The sequence below is a fragment of the Plutella xylostella genome, chromosome 13 (genome assembly GCF_932276165.1).
Source record: "Plutella xylostella chromosome 13, ilPluXylo3.1, whole genome shotgun sequence".
Classification (NCBI taxonomy): Eukaryota; Metazoa; Arthropoda; class Insecta; order Lepidoptera; family Plutellidae; genus Plutella; species Plutella xylostella.
The window spans coordinates 7,936,546-7,956,854 of record NC_063993.1 but is presented as its reverse complement, the minus strand read 5'-3'; the positions used below and the strand labels follow the sequence as shown (position 1 = coordinate 7,956,854).

At 38.7% G+C, this 20,309-nt stretch overlaps 1 protein-coding gene across 1 annotated transcript in view; it reads right to left on the bottom strand.

The window, feature by feature from the left end:
- Positions 1–20,309, bottom strand: part of LOC105388554 (synaptogenesis protein syg-2) — a 112,490-nt gene that overhangs the window by 71,951 nt on the left and 20,230 nt on the right. The window contains exon 2 of the mRNA XM_048625129.1: positions 3,325–3,497. Coding sequence (XP_048481086.1) covers positions 3,325–3,400 — 76 coding nt within the window. The 5' untranslated portion in view covers positions 3,401–3,497. The remainder of the gene's footprint in view (positions 1–3,324; positions 3,498–20,309) is intronic.

The following is a 20,309-nucleotide window of genomic DNA, read 5'->3' as shown; positions in this document are numbered from 1 at the left end:
GCTCCGTGTGCTGGTAGGGGAGGCGGCGGGAGCGCGCGCCGCGGGCACGCTGGGCGCGCCGGGGCGGGTCATCACCGTCCTCTCCATGAAGACAGAGAGCTGCGCCGCCGTTACGCAGGCGAACGCGTCGAGTATAGCGGCGGTCGCGGCGGGGGTAGCGCGCGCCGCGGGGCTGCACGCCGCTTACTCGTAGGGCGCGTCGTGCGTGGCGGGCGCGTCGTGCGTGGCAGGGGAGGCGGCGGGAGCGCGCGCCGCGGGCACACTGGGCGCGCCGGGGCGGGTCATCACCGTCCTCTCCATAAAGACGCGGTAGGTCTTGGCGGCCTTGGCGACGGTGTCCAGCAGCACGGAGACGAACGCGTCGAGTGTAGCGGGGAGGCTGCGCGCCGCGTACTCGTATAGCGCGTCGTGCGTGGCGGGCGCGTCAGGGACGGCGGGGGAGGCGGCGGGAGCGCGCGCCGCGGGCACGCTGGGCGCGCCGGGGCGGGTCATCACCTTCCTCTCGCCGGTGCAGCTGCGGTCGTCATCGTCGTCAAGGCCGGTAGTCGTAGGACGCGTAGGGCGGGCCAGCCAAGTCAGCCGAGGCAGGGCGGCCGCGCGCAGCATCCTCGTAGGACGCGTAGGGCGGGCCAGCCGAGACAGCCGAGGCAGGGCGGCCGCGCGCAGCTTGCTCGTGCGACGCGCCGGGCGTGGCGGGGGGGGCGCGTACCGCAGGGGACCCGCGTGCCGCGTTCTGCTCGTGCGCGTGGGGCGCGCCGGGCGCGGCGGGGAGGTCGCTCGCTGCGGTAGGGACAACCGCCACGTGCTCGGCGGGCGCGCCGCCGCCTGGGCGGGGCATTACCGTGGTCTCGCCGGCGGTGCCGCTGCTGTCGTCTTCGTCGAGGTCACGACGCTTCGCTCTTCCTTTTCCGCTGGCATATTGTTTCTTGCAATAACAGTTCGCACTCACAATTACAGTTTCGTGTCTCCACTAGTTGGGCGCCACTATGAGAAAACTATGCACAACAGTGGGAGACTATGATAACACTATGCACTATTATAATAGGTAAATTAGGTAAGCGTGGTAATCTTGCGTAAAAACTAATTTCCGAAGCGGCACAAGAGAGAGCGTGATCCAGCCGGGAATACGGTTTGGCGCCGACTATGAGATGAGTCCTATCGTGGGAGTAGTAGGGAATAACACAATCTCAGGGTAAAACACAATGTAAACTATATTGTCAGGTTCTACAGACACGGTTAGGTAAGTGAGGTAATCTTAAAGCAATAAACTTAATGTCCGCAAGGAGCGCGAGCGAGCGTGTAGCCGGGAAACGGGTTGGCGCCGACTGACTGCGCGGGCTTCGCTGGCCGGTGGCGCGAGCGCGGGGTGCGCGCCGTTTTACTGCGCAGCTCTACTGCGCAGACCGCGTCCCGCGTCCTCCCCTTCACCCGCGCGCACCCCGCGCTCGCGCCACCGGCCAGCGAAGCCCGCGCAGTCAGTCGGCGCCAACCCGTTTCCCGGCTACACGCTCGCTCGCGCTCCTTGCGGACATTAAGTTTATTGCTTTAAGATTACCTCACTTACCTAACCGTGTCTGTAGAACCTGACAATATAGTTTACATTGTGTTTTACCCTGAGATTGTGTTATTCCCTACTACTCCCACGATAGGACTCATCTCATAGTTTGGGCGCCACTATGAGATCTCTATGGGGAGTGATGACGAATAACACAAAACTCAGGGTATACACAATGAAACTTATATTGTCAGGTTCTACAGACACGGTGTAAGTAAGTGAGGTAGTTTTAGAGCAATTATCTATTAACATTAATGACCGCGAAGGCGCAAACGAGCGTGGTGTAGCCGGGAACGAGTTAGCCGCGACTGACTGCGCGGGCTTCGCTGGCCGGTGGCGCGAGCGCGGGGGTGCGCGCGGGTGAAGGGGAGGACGCGGGACGCGGTCTGCGCAGTAGAGATGCGCAGGAAAACGGCGCGGCGGCGTGGGACGCTAACCGTTTTCGGCGCGCGATTTGTTTTCGCGGGAAAACGGTTAGCAGTCTTGTTACAGGTTTTAAATAAATAAATTAATGTTTTTTTTCTAAGAACCTACAATGTCAAAAGCATACACAAATAATAAATGTACACATAACATTCTTGACTTTTTGGGTGAACAACCAGAAAAAAGAATTAAACTATTAATTATAAAGGTAAATAAAGCTCATGAGGTCATGATTATACTGTTGTTGTGCCATCAAATATATATTCAAAGTGGTACTTTAAAAACTCAATTTCTGCTGCTATTAAATCTGGCAGCATGAAAAAATTCTATTGTAAAACGCAAACTTGGCCGGCAAATGTTATGCAACCCGTGCCCTACTAAAAGTTCCTTCTACCACCAACACACACATATTTTCTGTTAATTAAATTCTTATGCTGCAACTATTTTTAGTGCAATCTAGTTTACAGCACTTTTTATACTCTATATTCTGTGAAGCAACCCACTTTCGGTTTAAGGGCTCTTAAAGTTGTTAAAAGCATTTTAAATACTGAAAACAATGTTGAATACTGGAGTTAATAAATATTACATTGTTGAAATCGTAACATAATGTATCAATCGTTATTCAAATGGAAAGTTTATAAAATGTAAAGACTCTTATACACATTAATTTGTGTTTAAAGATACTTCTGAAGACAAAATTATTTGTGTTTGTTATTAGCATAGCTATTAAAATCGTTGCAATGGTCGGTAGTGCTTGGTGAACAGTATCGTACCACAACACTTCTCTCGGCCTTTCAATTTAGCATAAACTTACTCAATGATCACGCGTCCCCAGCATACTGAGCAAGATAGAAGATTTTTTCAACTTAATACTCATAATGCGGGATTAAAAGTAGAACTTAACCTCAGCGTTATCTGATTCCAGGAGCAGATACAATCAATCAAGATCGCCGACTAACGAGAAAAAGTATGACTCTTGTGAATCATGGCAAAAGATTTATTGTTCCGAGGCTCGTCGTCGCTGTCACCCTAACTCCTGCTTGATGGAGATCCTAGCACGCTGTCACGACAAGATTGCTCCAACCGCCTCACTGCGGTGTTAACGACGCAAATAATACCTTATTACCATGCCGTAAACGTTAAAGTTTAGGAAGGAAAATAAAATTGTAGGTTTTATGAAAAAAAAAAATTACTTGTGCATCATTTAATTTGAAATTGCCGACCAATAACGAATGATTTGATTTCATTTCAATTTATTGCTTAAAAATATATTGTGTACATAAGTTTTTATTAGAAATATGTTATTAAAGCGCGCGCTGTAAAGTAAAAACTAAAAATGAACTGACCTGCAATATTGAAGCTCCCAATTAAAAGCATCCACAACGCGAGAACCCTTGTGGGACTCCAATGTACACACTCCATACTTGATGATGGTCATAAAATAATAAACACACACTCCACAACTTTTTAATTACATTTTTGCGAGTCACCCCTCTAGTTCACCGTTATTGCGATTAATCTGTAACAAAAGAACAAAACACATTTAGAAAGACGTCCAGAAAAGTTGTAAGTTATTAGGGTCTTTGAATGCTGAGAGAAATGCATCACGATTGGCTACAGAAGAACTTTATGCGGGAAATCAGACCATTCAAATTGCATTGTGTTTGTGGATCCGAGCTTCGGCCGTCCAAAACTCCCTAACTTTTGGTGACCTATTTATACCTCTATTTTGAGTACATTCTTAAACTGACCAAAACGTCAATTTGTTGAAATCACGATCGGCAAAGCGGAATGCAACAATCAGAGAGAGCTACGCTATTTTGAGTCCGCTTTGATTGTGATTACGCTTTGTACGTCAGCTGTACGTATATGTCGGTCCTGTTTGCAAGCGGTCGGAGATAAATAGGTGGCAAGGAGTCTCGTCTGCCTTTGTTAGTACAAAGGCGATTGAGCCAATACATCACATGGATTGTACAGAGTGTTTATGTTTATTGAATTCGGAAACAAAGATAAGGTCGTAGGTCTCGCCTCTATTAGGATGAAATGTAGAGGTGAATGCAGAAATGTTCCTATGCTTGCCTCGTAAAGTAACTTTGTGAAAGGCAGTTTACCTACGTTGAATATGTATATTATTGTAAGTTCTTATAATATATAAAAGAATATTAAAATAGTCCTTTTATTATAAGTCATTATAAATCTTAATGATTCTTCTTAACTTTGGTACCCACGACGCTCAAGCTTCAAAAACGTAGATTTAAAACTGTTTGGCGATCAAATTTTTTTTTTACTCATAATTAGGTATTAATTTTTTACTCATATTGTAGGCTAGACATTCTGTAATAATGAAAATAGGTAAGTAATTATAATTAATCCAATTGTCATGTCAATCCGTATCAGATCTCACAAATAAAGTTAAAACAAAAATTCTGTTACCTTTGATTTGATAGATAACAAATTAACATAACAAACCCAACATACCTAAAAGCAAAGACAGCACGACCAATTTTCCACTTCACAACACGACGCCTTAAACTGTTAAGGGTTTACGGCGCGGATCTTATTCCGGCAACTTTCCTACACCATTAGCTGTTTTTCTTTAGAAAAGGGCCATTGAATATTTTCGCCACTCCGCACAGCACAGGGGACTAACTAAATAGACCCGGAGGCCCCAGTTGGCAAGAAGTGGCGTTCCCTTGAATTTTTAAAATCAACCTAAGAAGAAGAGCTGCAGTAGGCCCTTTTAAGAGATAATGGGGCGTGGTTGGGGTGGACATAATATTATATTACGTCATAAAGAACGTGAAAGATGACAATGAGATGTTCTGAAACATCTGAATATTTTATCCGCCGCGCGATAATGTTTGTTAAGTGTTTAATTTTTGTGAACTTTTTATTTACGAGTATGTTTCTGTCTTTTGAGAAATTTAGGGATCATAACGTTGTATTATGTTTTGTTCGGACGTCCATACTAAGTTGTACAGTTGTTTTAGGTACAGCTAAGACTAAGTTGTACAGTTGTTCCTAAAGCACTCCTGTATTGGTTCAGTGGTTCCAAAAAATATTTTAAACGAATAATTTATTCATGTTTTTGTATCTACCTAAATACCGAGTCTATGAAATGATAACTAGTTAGGGAAGTTAATATCGACGACGAAGTTCGAAACAAGTAGGTACTTACGTACCTATAACACACTCAAACTTTGATACAAGGAAATATCTGTAAAAATAAAATGCAAAGCTTTTAACAAAGTTCGCGAAAATTTTCATTTCCGAAGATGGATGAAGTCCATTTGGTCGCTTTGCTGAAAATATGAAGATTTATGATAGAGAAGGTTCTTTTCGACCTTTGACCGGAGGGGCGTGATGTCGTCGTTTCAATATTACCTTATTCATACCCATCAATGAATCTAAAGAGACTTCTGTAATAACTTTCCCATCTTGATTTACCTCCGTATTTCCATATTATTTTTTAAATACATTTCTTAGAATATACTTACCTTTACGATATGGATGTTAATAATGTGATGTGCCTGATTAGCTAGGCTGAGATTGATATATAGTTTATTATGCTAGCAGTAATAGTGTTTGGACAAGATATTAATTTATGTCCTACTATAGATAGGTACCTTCAAATCACACTGCTGGACTTTAAGTACCTAGCTAGACAAAAAACGAACGAACAAGAGCTCTAATGCAATCGCTACGTTCGATACAACGAGATAGAGTCGGGGTTCGCGCAGCAGCGCTCCGAAACTTTTTTCGTCACATAAAGTGACCCCGTTCGTTTTCCGTAAGCTAAACTAATCTTTCAAGGCATCAAGCCAGTTGTGGCTAGGCCTGTGACACCCCTTTGAAAGAGACCCATGTCTAGCAGTGGCCGTCACGTGTGTTAGATTTACAGGATTAGGTACTAGGTAATTGTTTCTTGATTAGATGATATATTGTTACATTAAATTTTCCACGCGTTAACATGCTTTGTTTAAAAACTATTATAGTTGAATATCCTCATATAAAAAAATATATCCCGACGAATTGAGAACCTCCTCCTTTTTTTGAAGTCGGTTAAAAATTGTTAGAAAACTGTGTATAACACTCGCAGATAATTAAATAATATGAAAAGAGGGGCCGCAGTTTTCGTATGCCTATCAATACTTCTTTCTACTCCCACTTATGGAGAACGTAGCGGTTGTGCTGTCGTCATGATCATGAATATCATGATCTGTACACACGTCCCTTACACATCCATCCGTCCATTACGCAATGTCGGCCATTTTCATATTATTGTTTTTTTTACCGGGCACGATAACACGAGACTACGACTGTCAAAGATATTCTATATTTCTATTTATATTGGAAACGAGATTTTATAACTGAAAAATTTAGACTCTGGGAGAGGTACTATCATTACAATCAGGTTCATTAAGTATAATCAGCGTCTTTGTAGATTCAGCGATACGCAGCTCACGTAGAAGCAAGGTTCATTAAAAAGTTGCAAAGTAAAATCACCTTAATCGTAGATAGATTGAAAGTACCTATAAAGCAGTTATTGCATTTATAATACGAAGTGACTGGTGCTCCCATTTCAATTTTATCATCTCCACAAGAAGCGGAAAAAGCGCTGAAACGCTTTCCAAAGTCCGAACTGCATAAAAAGACAAATAATTGCAGCGGCATTTCTACGCTAGAGAGAATACGAAATTTAATGCATACTCCGCAAAAATAAAGGACACTCTGAATATTGGATGAATAAAGGGATTTGTTCGGACTGAACGTCAATATTTTCTCAGCAAGTGCATGGTTTTATTGCTGGTTTTGCAATGTAGCACTGAATCGTAACCACGTTTACTATACATTGCAGGGTGCAGTTTTATCAGTGATCGAAAGGCTCAACCTCAGCTATGAGTTGAAGGCTTTTTTATTTTGTTTGTACACAGACCTACAAAATAAAGTTTTTCCTTCTAAAAGAGTAAAATATGTTAGTATTTAAGTTATGTAAGTTTATTTCTTGTGTGTGTGCAAATAAAGAATATTCTATCTAGGTATCTATCTATACTTCACTCAAAATTCTCCAGGGATGTCATTAAAGAAAAAAAAAGTGGGAAAAACTTTTTTACTTCACTGGCAGAAGCTATTTGAATCATAAATCAAAATCCGTTTACTGACGGCGCTTAGACTAATTTTGATTGACAACGGAAAATCCAATGATGGGTAATAAAATTAGTATTTTTATTTTGCTCCAGCCAACTGTTAATGTTATTTATTATGATTCTACCTATTTCTTTAAAAACGAAAATCAATATGAAAATTACTTCTATTCACGTCAAATAATAATAGATGACCTACACATACATTAATAGGACGTTAATGGATTTTTTCATTTAACCTGCGATGTTTATCTAAAAACTAATTTAATTACATTTTATATCTAAAAATAACATTATATGGTTTTTATAACGTCAGTTTACGCACAGCCAAGCAAGTATGTAATATGTACTATTAGGTGTGGACGGTGGTGGATCATCGGTGACAGGCAAGGAGCCGTGTCCACATACGAGAAAATCGCGACGAGTTGACGTTTCGCCCGTGTAGAGACACCTTACATGGCAGTATATAGAAATGGCTCGACGATAGTATTGTTGCGATTTTCTCACCAGTTAAGACGGCCCCTGAGTAAAAAAAACTCATATTTATGTAGAGCGTAAACGCCGGAGACCTTTTTTTCTTATAAAAGAATCTTTGAATGCAAATGACTATCACGGTGGAAGAATATCATCTATCCTATACAGTAAAATTTATCTTAATGGGTACCTGAATAAAAGACATTTTAACGAAACCTTTTTTCTTGATAACAAAAACACTGAGCTCCCTATTCTTTCTCTCAGGTTTATCTTACAGTTGGATCTCTTTATGGGTGACGGCTATCTATGCATTTAATCCACTTTCGCGTTTTATCTTAAGAAAAAAGAAAAAACGCCAAGAAAAACTTGAGTCTTTTGTCCCTTCTGACAACAAGGATTGACCTTTCTCGTAACGTTTATTAAACAAAAAAACACCTGTGCAATCGTCACAAGGCTCCGGCACGGAAATTAAAAGTTTTTCTTTTATTAATTTAGCGATCGTTAATTTGTCTTTCTATAGAAGACTTTTTATTTTTTAGGCGCCGAGCTCGGGTAACTTTCGAATGATTTGCACGATGATCGCGCATTGTTCTTACTTATGTTTTGACCGTTGATTTGATACAAGAAAAGTTAGAAAAGGATATAAGATATAAAGTATATGGTACAAAATAAAACTTAAAAGTAACCTATCTTGAGTTCTTTCGTGTCCGGATCTATTATGTGACCCATTGTGCTATTTGATTTATGTTTCCGTTAGGTACCTTCATTCTGTATAGCTGCTGCTTTCGAACGACACTGTCAATCACTTTTGACATTCCTAGTAAGGACGAGGCCCCATTGGTGCGTTGCGTCGTCGCAGAAAGGTGTCATTTCCCTGCCATATATCGCGCACTGCAGGGCACCAATGGGGAATAACACAATAGTATTGTTTTATTATTATTCGCATAAAATATGATGATTATAGTGTATGTTTTCAAATGCGTGCTGGGAAAAGTACAGCCGGTTTGAAGAGTTCATCTGAAATCTAGCTATTTCATTCTTTTTAACCGACTTCAAAAAAAGGAGGAGGTTCTCAATTCGTCGGGATCTTTTTTTTTTATATTTTTTTTTATGTATGTTCACCGATTACTCCGCCGTTTATGGACCGATTTTGAAAATTCTTTTTTTGTTGTATTGCATTGAGCTCCCAGGTGGTCCCATTTTTTTTTCAGAATTTTAGTTCACCCCCAAGGGTGGGTAAAGGGGGTAAAAACAGGGTATGAATTTCATTTTGGGCACATGTTAACCGATTGTAATGAAATTAAGAACGTTAATATAGTTCTTATAACAAAAAAATATGATGGTGACCTTGAGCTGATCTGATGATGGAAACGGAAGGCAGTCAGGGGAACTCCTCAACGGTATATAGCAACTACTTCGTGTTTAGGCTTGAATGATTCGTATTGATTAGTAGGACTTTTTGGTATCATTTGCACCTTACTTTTGATTGAAAATTATTGCAAATAAACTAAAAACTATAAAATAAAATAATAATTAAAAAACCGACTTCAAAAAACCACTAAAATGTAAGAAATAATTTAAGGTTTACACAAATTCTACTCGTATGTGACAGTACAAATATACATGAGCAGGAACTGATCTTTTTTGAAGTTGGTGCCATATTTCTTCAGATTACTTTGTCACCGCACCAACATCAAAAAAGAACAGTTCCTGCTCATGTATATTTGTACTGTCACATACGAGTAGAATTTGTGTAAACCTTAAATTATTTCTTACATTTTAGTGGTTTTTTGAAGTCGGTTTTTTATCGTATTCAAGAAACTACTTTATATCTCAGAATTCCAACGGGTAACCCTTTGGGAAGTACCTAAGTACTCACTTCTCTTTTAGTCTTTGTAGTTGAATATTAAACATAATAATAACATTAGGGAAGTACCTAGGTATAGTGTGGTGGCGGTGGACCCGTCCCTATCACTTTTGCGGTCTAAGCTTGTCCCTAACATGCCTAGCCGCAATGATTCTAGGTATAATGCTTTGTATTCAATTATAGAACTATTATTTCAATTTCTCTTAATTTTTTACGTATTTTTTATAGAAAATTATTCTCATTTTTGACTCCCCGTTTAACTGGGTCGATTCTCTTGTTATCCACGCAATTAAAATTCTATGAATGCAGTTTGTTAAAAAAACAACCTTATTATAATATTGTCTATTTCCTTATGTGGCACCCATCGGCATCACAGTCATGCAAAAAAAAAAAAAGTTTAGTATCGAAATCTCAAAATATTGACAGAAATCCGAATTGAACATAAACACAAACTGAAGAAATAATATGTCCAGCCAGCCCATCCAATCATAGATAGACAGAGTACTACTTCACAAAAAGAATAATAAAATTAAGAAGTAGTGACTTAATTAAGACCCAAAATGAATTGTCTTTATAAAACAAGGTAATTGTTAGTATTAGATGCATGATTATTAGAGCACAATATCCTCCGTGCTACCTGCGTTTGACGTTCGTTTCCCGCTCAAGCGCTAATGTTTCAGATGCCTTTGTTAGCATTTAGACAGTTCTGTGCCACCAGTTCTTTGTCATACGCGTCGCTTTATAAGTGTTCTGGCATGGATAAACCGGGAAATCACCTTGGCATAGAGGTATAGTTGCTGAAAGACTGAGAGAGCACGGGAGTTTGGGTAAAGTACCGAATTGCCATTAATGTGACCCTGCCCTAAAACGGGTTTTGCTATTTCTGAAAATGAAAATGTTTATGTTTTCTCCTGTCATCTGCATACATTAACTGTCAAAAGTTTCATGATAATTTCCATTAGAGGCGCCACTTAATATGCGAGAAAACGTAAACGTTTATAGTTTTCGACAAATTATCAAACCTGTACTAGACCTGATGCTAGCGGCCGCAGCACGGGTCTGTTATCGACGTCGATAAACTCGTTTAATGAGCGTTCCTCCAATCACAGCGCTGTATTTATTGATGATTGCGAATCTTGATTTAGTGATGATTGAAACGTATGAACCAGATTAAGTTTTGCTTTTTTGATAGAGCGTTTTTAAGTGATCGTAGATGAAATAATTATAAAGTAGGATTATACTGTGTAAACTTGTAACATCGTAATAAATTACACTCATGAACAATGAAAAGAATCCAGTGGCATAATATGGAACGTCAATGGCAGGTGGAACTTTTGCATTGCTCATGAGTGTAATTATTGCAATACAAGTTTTCTCGTTAGACATTTTGACAGCTTATTTATTCTACCGCTTCGTAAAGTTATCTTGCTAGCTGATAACGTCCAGCGATTGTTAGAAAACTAGAGTAGGATATATATTCTTCATACTAGTAGTTCCCGCGAGCTTCGCTTCGCCTTAAAAAGTTTTCCCGTGGGAATTCCGGGATAAAAAGTAGCCTATGTTATTTCTCAGGGTCTAGACCATATGTATACCAAATTTCATACAAATCCGTTCAGTAGTTTTGGCGTGAAAGAGTAACAGACAGACAGACAGACAGACACAGTTACTTTCGCATTTATAATATTAGTTAGGATTAGGATTAGTTAGGATATAGTGCCATACAATCAACGATATTTTAATACGGACTAGCTGGAGTGTCAGAGTAAAAGAAACGTCTCGATAAAATAAATATCACCCCACTTCTATCACTGAGTTCTTATTTTTTAATTAGTTCGGTTAGAAGATTTGTGGCTTTATTAATTGGTACAATGGTTGTCATAGGTTGAATATAAAATGATTCGACAGTAAACAAAACGCGTAATTTTCTTCACAGTTTCTTGACATAGTCTTCAATGCGTAATTTATCTCGCAGCTCCCGCCAAAGCTCGATAAAATATGTTATACGAATTAGACATTAAGACAAAATATTTCACGAAAAAGTATAGCGATAGTGATAGCTGTCGTAGAATAGCATCGCAATGGCCGTGTGCTGTCATCGCTAGCAAAGTGAATCCGCGAGTGGCGCGTCACTGCTACTGACACACGATTTGTTCCCCGACTAGTCCATTACTCACCCGAATTGAGCGTGTAGCGTGTACGGCTGCAGTGACAATACCGCACCTGTTTCGACCGTATATACCTACTAGTATTTCTGCGGTTTTCGCTGTGGTTAACTTCGTGAAGAGAACATTTGGCGTGGATTTAATTATTCAAAATAGTGGAGTGTCTGTTGGCTTTTAAATACTTAAATGCCTAGACTAGGCTTTGGAACCGTAAAATCAACCTGTTTTAAAATAACTGCGGCCTTAAATAACAAAGCTAGTTTATGTATGAATAAAAGTTACAAACTGACGGTCAACGTAATTTCAGAGAGTGACAAAAGCGACAAAAGAGGGCTAACTTAACAGATAATTAAGGTGCTGCCAGACTGCGGTTTAGCAAACATTAGTTATCAATGTTATCTTATTTAAAAAAAAATATAACAAATTTTTGACATAGTGTATTGTGTTAGAAAATGATTTCAAGTTAATTTAAAACATAATATGGTGGCGTAAACGGTGTTATAACATATGGATAGAGTAAATTGTTCCAGTAATAAGAGTCATCACGACCCATAATCAGACTCGGTATAGAGTGTTACAAACAATAATGAAACACCTAATGTTCCAACTTAGATAATTTTTTCAAAACTTGATCAGTAACAAACTGAGTTACCCCTTATAGCATACTGTACAACATTTTCAACGTCCTGTGTTGTATATTAGGTTAAGTGGTAGGCGCATCAATAATTTCGCAAAAAAATCTCCAATCTATTCAGATGCCGCTACACGTGTTTGTTATCAATGTAGATAAACGTCACTGTATCGCTATTCGCCATAAATACGGCACTGTAATTAAACGACTGCATTAAACGAGTTTATCTACGTCGATAACGAACCCATGTAGCCGCGATCAAAATAAAGAAAAGTTATCAACTATCTCAGGTGTCAGCTAGTAAACACACAAACACGCACACGCACACACACACACACACACACACACACACACACACACACACACACACACACACACACACACACATACACACACACTCCTAAGCACAAAGGAGACATGTCGCTCTCTTACGTTGAAGGTAATTGCTCTTTATTGCACTACCTGTCTCAAGGGAAATGAAAATGAAATTTATCTCGTTATAATACTTACATCAAAGTACCTGCCAGGTGAAGAGATTGCAACGCCAAACCTGCTACAAATACACCCATTTCTTGTGAGTGGTATGTAGCAATAAAATAAATTAATAAAATATAATATTTTATATTTATTATTACTGTTGAGTCTGCATAGAGAATGAATTGAGACTGAAATTTGATGAAAATAAACAAAACGATTCCAAAACAGCCTGAAAGATATTTTAGATCATAAGATAATTTAAGTTCGAAACTTTTTTTTCAAGTGAATTATTGTTTTATTTAAAATAGATAAGGATAGTTTATTATACGAATACATCAGGTATTTGAGCCTTACTGCTGCTAATGAGTGCCATTTGTAACGAGCCGAATTGCGTGACTTTTTTATTTCAATGTATAAATGGTTGTATAGTATACCGACTGATTCTGATTTCCACTCAACTGTTAGTTTTATTTCTTGTAAAAGTAAGTTATATTGTATTTAATAAATCTCATATTCGTATATACAGGCTGCTACAAAAAAGGTATACTAAGCCGAAAGGGGGTGACTCAAGGGGTCATTCTGTACAACTTTTGATCTACGAGTTTTGGAAATTCGCGAAAAAAATAAATCGTTCTCCGTAGCAAAAAGTCACGTGACCAACAACGTTTCTATGGAAAAGGTTTTTTTTCGTTAATTTATAAAACTCGTAGAACAAAAGTTGTTCAAAATGACCACCTGAGTCACCCTCTTTCGGCTTACCCTTTTTGCAACACCCTGTATATGTATGTATTTAGCGTGAAACCAAACATAAGAGTTGATACCTAAGTACCAACTAAAAGCATGGCATAGTAGAAGTTAAGATATGTGTTGACAGGTCGTGATCTTTAATTCTCACCCGCGCTCCCTTCGAGGCACATACAATCTTTATGTACATTTCAAAATGGTAACTATTGCAATATGAATCGCTCCAACTACGGTGACGTCCTGACTGACAGTTTCACACATGAGAACTTCCCGATAAGCAGAACTTCAGTAATGAATTCAGCGCTGTGATTGGCTGACTTGTCGTTGAGTAAAACTTAAGTTCAAGCTTAGTACCATTTACTCATGTCAGAAACTGGTCCTTAGTCCCAGTTGGTGAGCGATACGGGTGCGGTTTCGTTCCGATACGGTTTCATTTGCCCGCCGCTTGCTTAGCCCCGAGACAAATGGGTACGTCACTTGCAGCATTCTACGTTGACGAGCGAAAATTGCTTTGATTTTCCAGAAAATGTTTCTCTCCTTACGTTTTAGATTGGTTGCGTTACCGTGCGTTTTGTATGATAAAACGGGTTTCATATAAAATTGCTGTTTTGAATTAGAGCAAATGTTGTGGAACAAAGTTTCGTGTGTGCTTTGATATAACACCGAAATGGTCATTAAACTAAAACACAATAATATCCAGTTAGCACCTGATTTGAAAGGGGAATATGAGCTACATTAATATTTAAGTGACTGTCATAATATGATTGCTAAATCCAACAAGGTAAATTTTATTCGAATTTCCAAAAGTCGTAGAAGAAATCTTATTTAGGCTCCCTTTACGACTTAGTTTAACGCTTTTGCAACACTCTGTATAGTTTTGTAGTATTCGTAAATGTATATTTAAGCACACACGAAACTTTGTTCCACAACATTTGCTCTAATTCAAAACAGCAATTTTATATGAAACCCGTTTTATCATAACTCGCAAGTAATTAAAAAGTTCCAGTGACATATGGAACGACAATGGCAGGTGGAACTTTTTCATTGCTCGTGAGTGTATTATGCAAAAATAAGAATGTCGACATACTTATAACACGCGAGGTGCCAACAAAGACGTATGACATCGATATGGCTCTGAATTGCTTTTTTGTTACGATATTCACGCGACGGCCAACAACTTCAAAGAAGGTATTTTACTCGAATTGGTATGACTAGAATATTGCCATCATGTGCTCGAAATAATGTGTCGTTGACATGCAAGGTTAAGTAGCAGACATACCTTTATTGTATATTAAAGTTAGATAGCAACCTAAATCTTGATTATTTGCTGCAATAACCGACTTGTTGGGAAAATGGCATTTATTTTATGTATTTTTAAGAAAACAAAAACTCGCCAAGAGGCCGCTTGACACAAAAATAAATAATAATATTATTATTTACTTAATTACTTCTGTTGTGCAATTTTTCGACCTGTTTTAGATATTTATATAATACTTACTTACTTACTAAAACTTACCTACTTAGGTACTTTAATATTTTGATATTAATGGATATCTATTATATTAGTGTTTTGTTAAAATGTTGGTTTTATTTCATTTCAGAATCTCATACTGCTATTCACTGCATGCACGGAACAATTAGTACGATTACAGAGTACAAAATCGCCTTTCAGAGTCGAACAGACGGATTCAGGTTTATGCAAATATCTGTAGGTAGTCGGTTTGTGTCGACACAGAATTAAAGCGGACCCGAAATGAAACGCGGACGCTATAAATATTTGAGTGAAGCTGATGGAATTAACTAACATTGATTTAAGGTGCAATGTTTGCGTTTGTTCTGTTGTACAAGATAAATATTTTCAAACATAAGTACAAAATTGAACAAATAGAACAATCATCCAGAGATTAGTATACAGTTGCTACAATATGTAAACGAATTTAAACAATAGCTCAACATCACGAGTTACTCTGAGTCTCAGGAAGGAGGATTTGAGACAGCTGTCGCAACAGACCATTTTCGCTGTCGCGAAAAATGCATACCGAGAATATCTTCTTCCGTGCCACAAATTTAAAGCGAACAAAAGGAACCAATTCTGTACAAAATGTTATCAGCTGCCGGTACCTACTTCTCACTGTAGAATTTGCCGGACAATCGATTCATACGAACGTAAAGGTTTTATTAATGTCCATCTAATTCGCTGGCACACAAAGGCCGGCACAGACATTGAGCGGTACGATATAACAACGCGGTTTAGCCGCTTGCGTTCATTTAGAGCTACTAATGTACACGAACCGGTATTCGGGCGGGATTTTAACCGGGTCAGTCCAATCATGCTAATGAAAACAAGCCATGCGATCCGGCCCTGTGCTTAGCTCCTGAATATTCAGGCTATTTTCTTAACGGCACTCTAGATTTTAGCCGCAATCTAAAATTATATAAACACAACACGCCGTTCGGCTACCGATAATATCGTAAAAGTTAACGGCTATCGACCAAATTGAATACCGAATTGGCCGGCGCTTAGCAAAGCGTTCCTTGCGAAAGAATGGCGCGGTTTCTGAGCTCCGCTCAGTATTTAAATGTTATAGAGGGTTGCTTTAAGTATTATTTTCTTTAGCCTGGTTTTATGGTATCTTTATGGTATGCCCAGTTAAATATATGAGGGTTTTATAGCACTACTTAAGAGATACTACTGAAAAAGTGAAGACGATGTGCTGTGATTATTTTCATTTAACTCGTTTAGCATTAGACGTTATATCAATGAAAATGTTTCATAGAGAAAATCATCAAATTACTAAGTTAATGATAACATCTGCGATATTTTTACATTTAACGGCGCATCAAAATATTACAAAAAAAATAGGTAAATGTTTGGGGAAATTTCCTATTAAATGTTTAAAAAAAATTAGGCCATTTTGGTGTCGGCGTTTTGTAAATGGAACTGTTTCTTTGCTCGTGAGTGTAGTTTTTTACTTCATAATACAGTATCGAAATCATTTGAATTTTAAAAGAATGTCATACGAGAAAAAAATCCCTGTTTGCACTCATCATTAGAAACATTTTCTTTGTGAGCTTGTTTCTTCAAAGGGAAAATGCGCGATGAAAATCGAAAGGCCAAAAGTACAGTCCCATTTCATTTAGTTAAACAGTAAATGTGTCCTTATTTTCGATTCTTGGCCGTTAGTAACAAAGAAGTGAAATTGATGACGTCGGGGGGCTGTTTCGGTAATAAATCAAATGATAAAAGAACTCGAGGGAAAAGAGAAAAGTGGACCTATTGTGTTAGAAGCTAAAGGTGCGCTGCACCGGAGTAGCTGTAATATATGTGGGCCGGTGACTCCTACTGGTCAGTTCGGGAATTTTGTTTAACAAACCTGGCATTTTTTTTAGTTGATTTTGACTGGTGCATGTTTATGGTACTACTTATTATTTTATAAATGTGAAAGTAACTGTGTCTGAGTGTCTGTTACTCTTTCACGCCAAAACTACTGAACGGATTTGAATGAAATTTGGTATACATATGGTCTAGACCCTGGGAAAGAACATAGGCTACTTTTTATCCCGGAATTCCCACGGGAAATTTTTTTAAGGCGAAGCGAAGCGCGGGGGAACAGCTAGTATTGTTTATAATCAAATGTATCTTATTTATATAATTAGTTTAAATATAGGTAGGTATAGAATGTATGTATATTTGATACAAAAGTTTGTCACTTGGTATAACAGTAAATAAAGCACCAAGTACCTATAAGGAAGTACTTTGTTATTGCTTGAAAAAAGACAACATCTTTTCCACCGCGTAAAATAAAACCTAAACCGTGATGACGTACTGTATTCAAATTTAAAGCAATAAGTAAAATTTCCGTCACACAAAATGTAGCTCTATAAAATCTCATATTGCAGGCAGCAGAACTTGCAAAAATTGTTTATTAGCGTACAGAGGAAGCAGACATAATAAAAATAATGCTCGCAATGGAGGCCCGGTTTATTCCCCCCTCGCCAAGTTTTTTTTGTGCCGGTTTTAATGAAGTTTTTCTTGTACCTTCGACTTTTCTAACGATTTTGATTTTTTGACTGAGAATGCGTTTTAGTAACTTTTTTTTAGTAACTCTTACACATAGCTGCATATTTTTTGTTTTAATCCAATTTTATAGCGACCATAATATTATAATATGGAATACGCTCTGTCTCCGCTGCACAGGTCCGTTATCGACTAAGATAGTTAAACGCGATCGCGATTCACTATATGGTTTTCCATTTCAGCGGGATTATAATATAACCCGGGCTACAAAGACATAGACAGAATATATAACTTCCTAATACTTAAGTAAGTTTGAGAAAATAAGTAACCTGAGCCACAGTAATGTTCCGGCCGCCATTCCCCGACCAGGGTATAATAAAGAAGTAAGGGAAATTGATGAGATGAACGTGGCGCTGCCACCCCATAGAGTTAAAGCTCAGTTTTTAATATCAGGCGCTCAGTTTACAAACGGAAAGATTATCGCCGTCCCGGTTTTGTAATAAGTTCATGAGTACAGACTAAAAATAAAAGTCGGTGGATTAACGTACATATTGGTGTAATAAATAATATAGGTAAGTACGGTAAATATGTTAAATATGTATCTATAGGGTGATAAAAAAGCTAAACCCAAAAGGGGTACCTCAGGGCTCAGGGGGTAGTTCTGTAAAAAAAAATACCGCGTCATTTAAAAAAATATGCATTGTAGAACCAAATCTTCCTATGAGTCACCCCCTTTTGGATTACTATGCCGCTTTAGAAACATTCTGTATAAAAAATGGGGAGGATTAATATCATAAACACCCCATTCTGGGGTAGGCAAAGGTAGATTGAAATACTACATCCGACTGTAATATTAGCCGAAATGTAAGACGGGGGAAGCATATTGCTATACTTCGGTTACATACATCCAACATCTAAGATCAAAAGTATTTTTATAAACAAATTTCAACCATTTATGCGCTGAACCTGTACGGATTGAAATAACTAATTCATATAATAGTTCAAATAGTAATAATTATTTTAAGTAATAAATTATGTACCCTCATCAAGACCGACGGTATATTTCCTGTTTGTTTCGATAAACGATATCGATATACGTACTCGAAACTTAAAAAAATAAATTGTGCGACCAGGCTAACACATAACAAAGGAACACTGAGTGAACTTCAGCAAAAACTATCTCTTCAACTAAGCACTGTGGGGACCCGGCAAAAACATGATCGGATAACACTTGTCCCGTCCCAGATTAAATTTCTTATTGAAGTGGTGTTCTCCGTAAGGGTGGAAGTCAAAACGACGTGTAAACTGGAGGGTTTGAAGATCCTGGAGTCAAGAGTCAGGTGGCCGAACATCATTACTAGATGTCACACGCACGTATTGAGTCGTTCCTCAGAATATGGAGTCGTTTACGCGAGCGGCTGGAGTGGCGATTGGGGTTTTTGAATTTTGAATTTAGAGTACGGAGATGTTGAACATTATTCTCAGGACACAAGTACCATAGTCTAATAACTATAATATTCGATATACGAATTGCCTTATCTGTCATGTGCACCTTTTGAAATATACTCTGCGAATATATTTTTGTTAATAAATCCTTAAAGATCTTTTCAATCCTCAACCTTCTGATCAATTTATATTTACAACAGGTTATGGGCCCAGTCCTACTTGCATTTGGTGAAAGTTTGTAGTAAAAAGAATAAAAAATAACATAATAACAAAATCCCAAATTTTCACAACCTCAAAAGCCGCTGTCATACCGGTAAAGCATAATAATGGGATCCAATATGTTCTCCATACCGAAGCTTACCGGACGGGACAATTTTGCAAGCTGGAAGTTTGCTGTGGAAGCCTATTTACAGCACGAAGAACTCTGGGACTGTGTGACCGGGGAAGGAGCAGATACGAAGAAAGATATAAAAGCTAAGTCAAAACTTATCTTACTAATCGATCCCCAGCTATATGTCCATGTTCAAGCTGCAAAAACATGCAAAGAGGTATGGGACAATTTGAAAAAGGCTTTCGAGGATTCCGGCCTGCTCCGTAAAGTGGGTTTGCTTAAGGATCTGATTAACACTAATTTGAATTCGAGTACAAACGTAGAAGACTACATAAGTAAAATAATGTCTTCAGCACACAAGTTACGTGAAATTGGGTTTTCTGTTGATGATGAATGGCTTGGGACATTGATGTTAGCCGGGTTGCCTGATGAATATAGGCCTATGATAATGGGTATTGAAAGTTCTGGTATAAAAATTAGTGCAGACTTGATCAAGAACAAATTGTTGCAAGAAATAAAGTCTGAGGGCACTACTGTATTTTATACAAACTCTGGAAAACCACAACATCACGGGAATAAAAATAGCCAACAGAGTAAACCCAAAGGACCCCGTTGTTTCAACTGTAACAAATATGGCCACATAAGTAGTAAGTGCTGGTTTAAAAATAAAAAGACTGATGACGATAAAAAAGGATTTGTTGCTGCATTTTCAGCGAGCATGGTGAATGAGGCTGACAGCTGGTATGTGGACTCCGGTGCCTCATCGCACATGACCATGTGCCGCAGTTGGCTGCAGGACGAAGCAACACCGACCATCAAGAGCATCCGAGTAGCCAATGGCAAGACTCTTCAAGTGGAAAGTTCCGGTAATGTTCCTATTAAAGTCATTAATCATAAAACTGGAAATGTTGAGAAGATTCTGATTAAAAATGTTCTGTATGTTCCTGAACTATCAACAAACCTTTTGTCAGTCAGCAAAATAGTAAACAGTGGCATGAAAATTGAATTTAACGGTAAGGGATGTGAGTTATATAAAA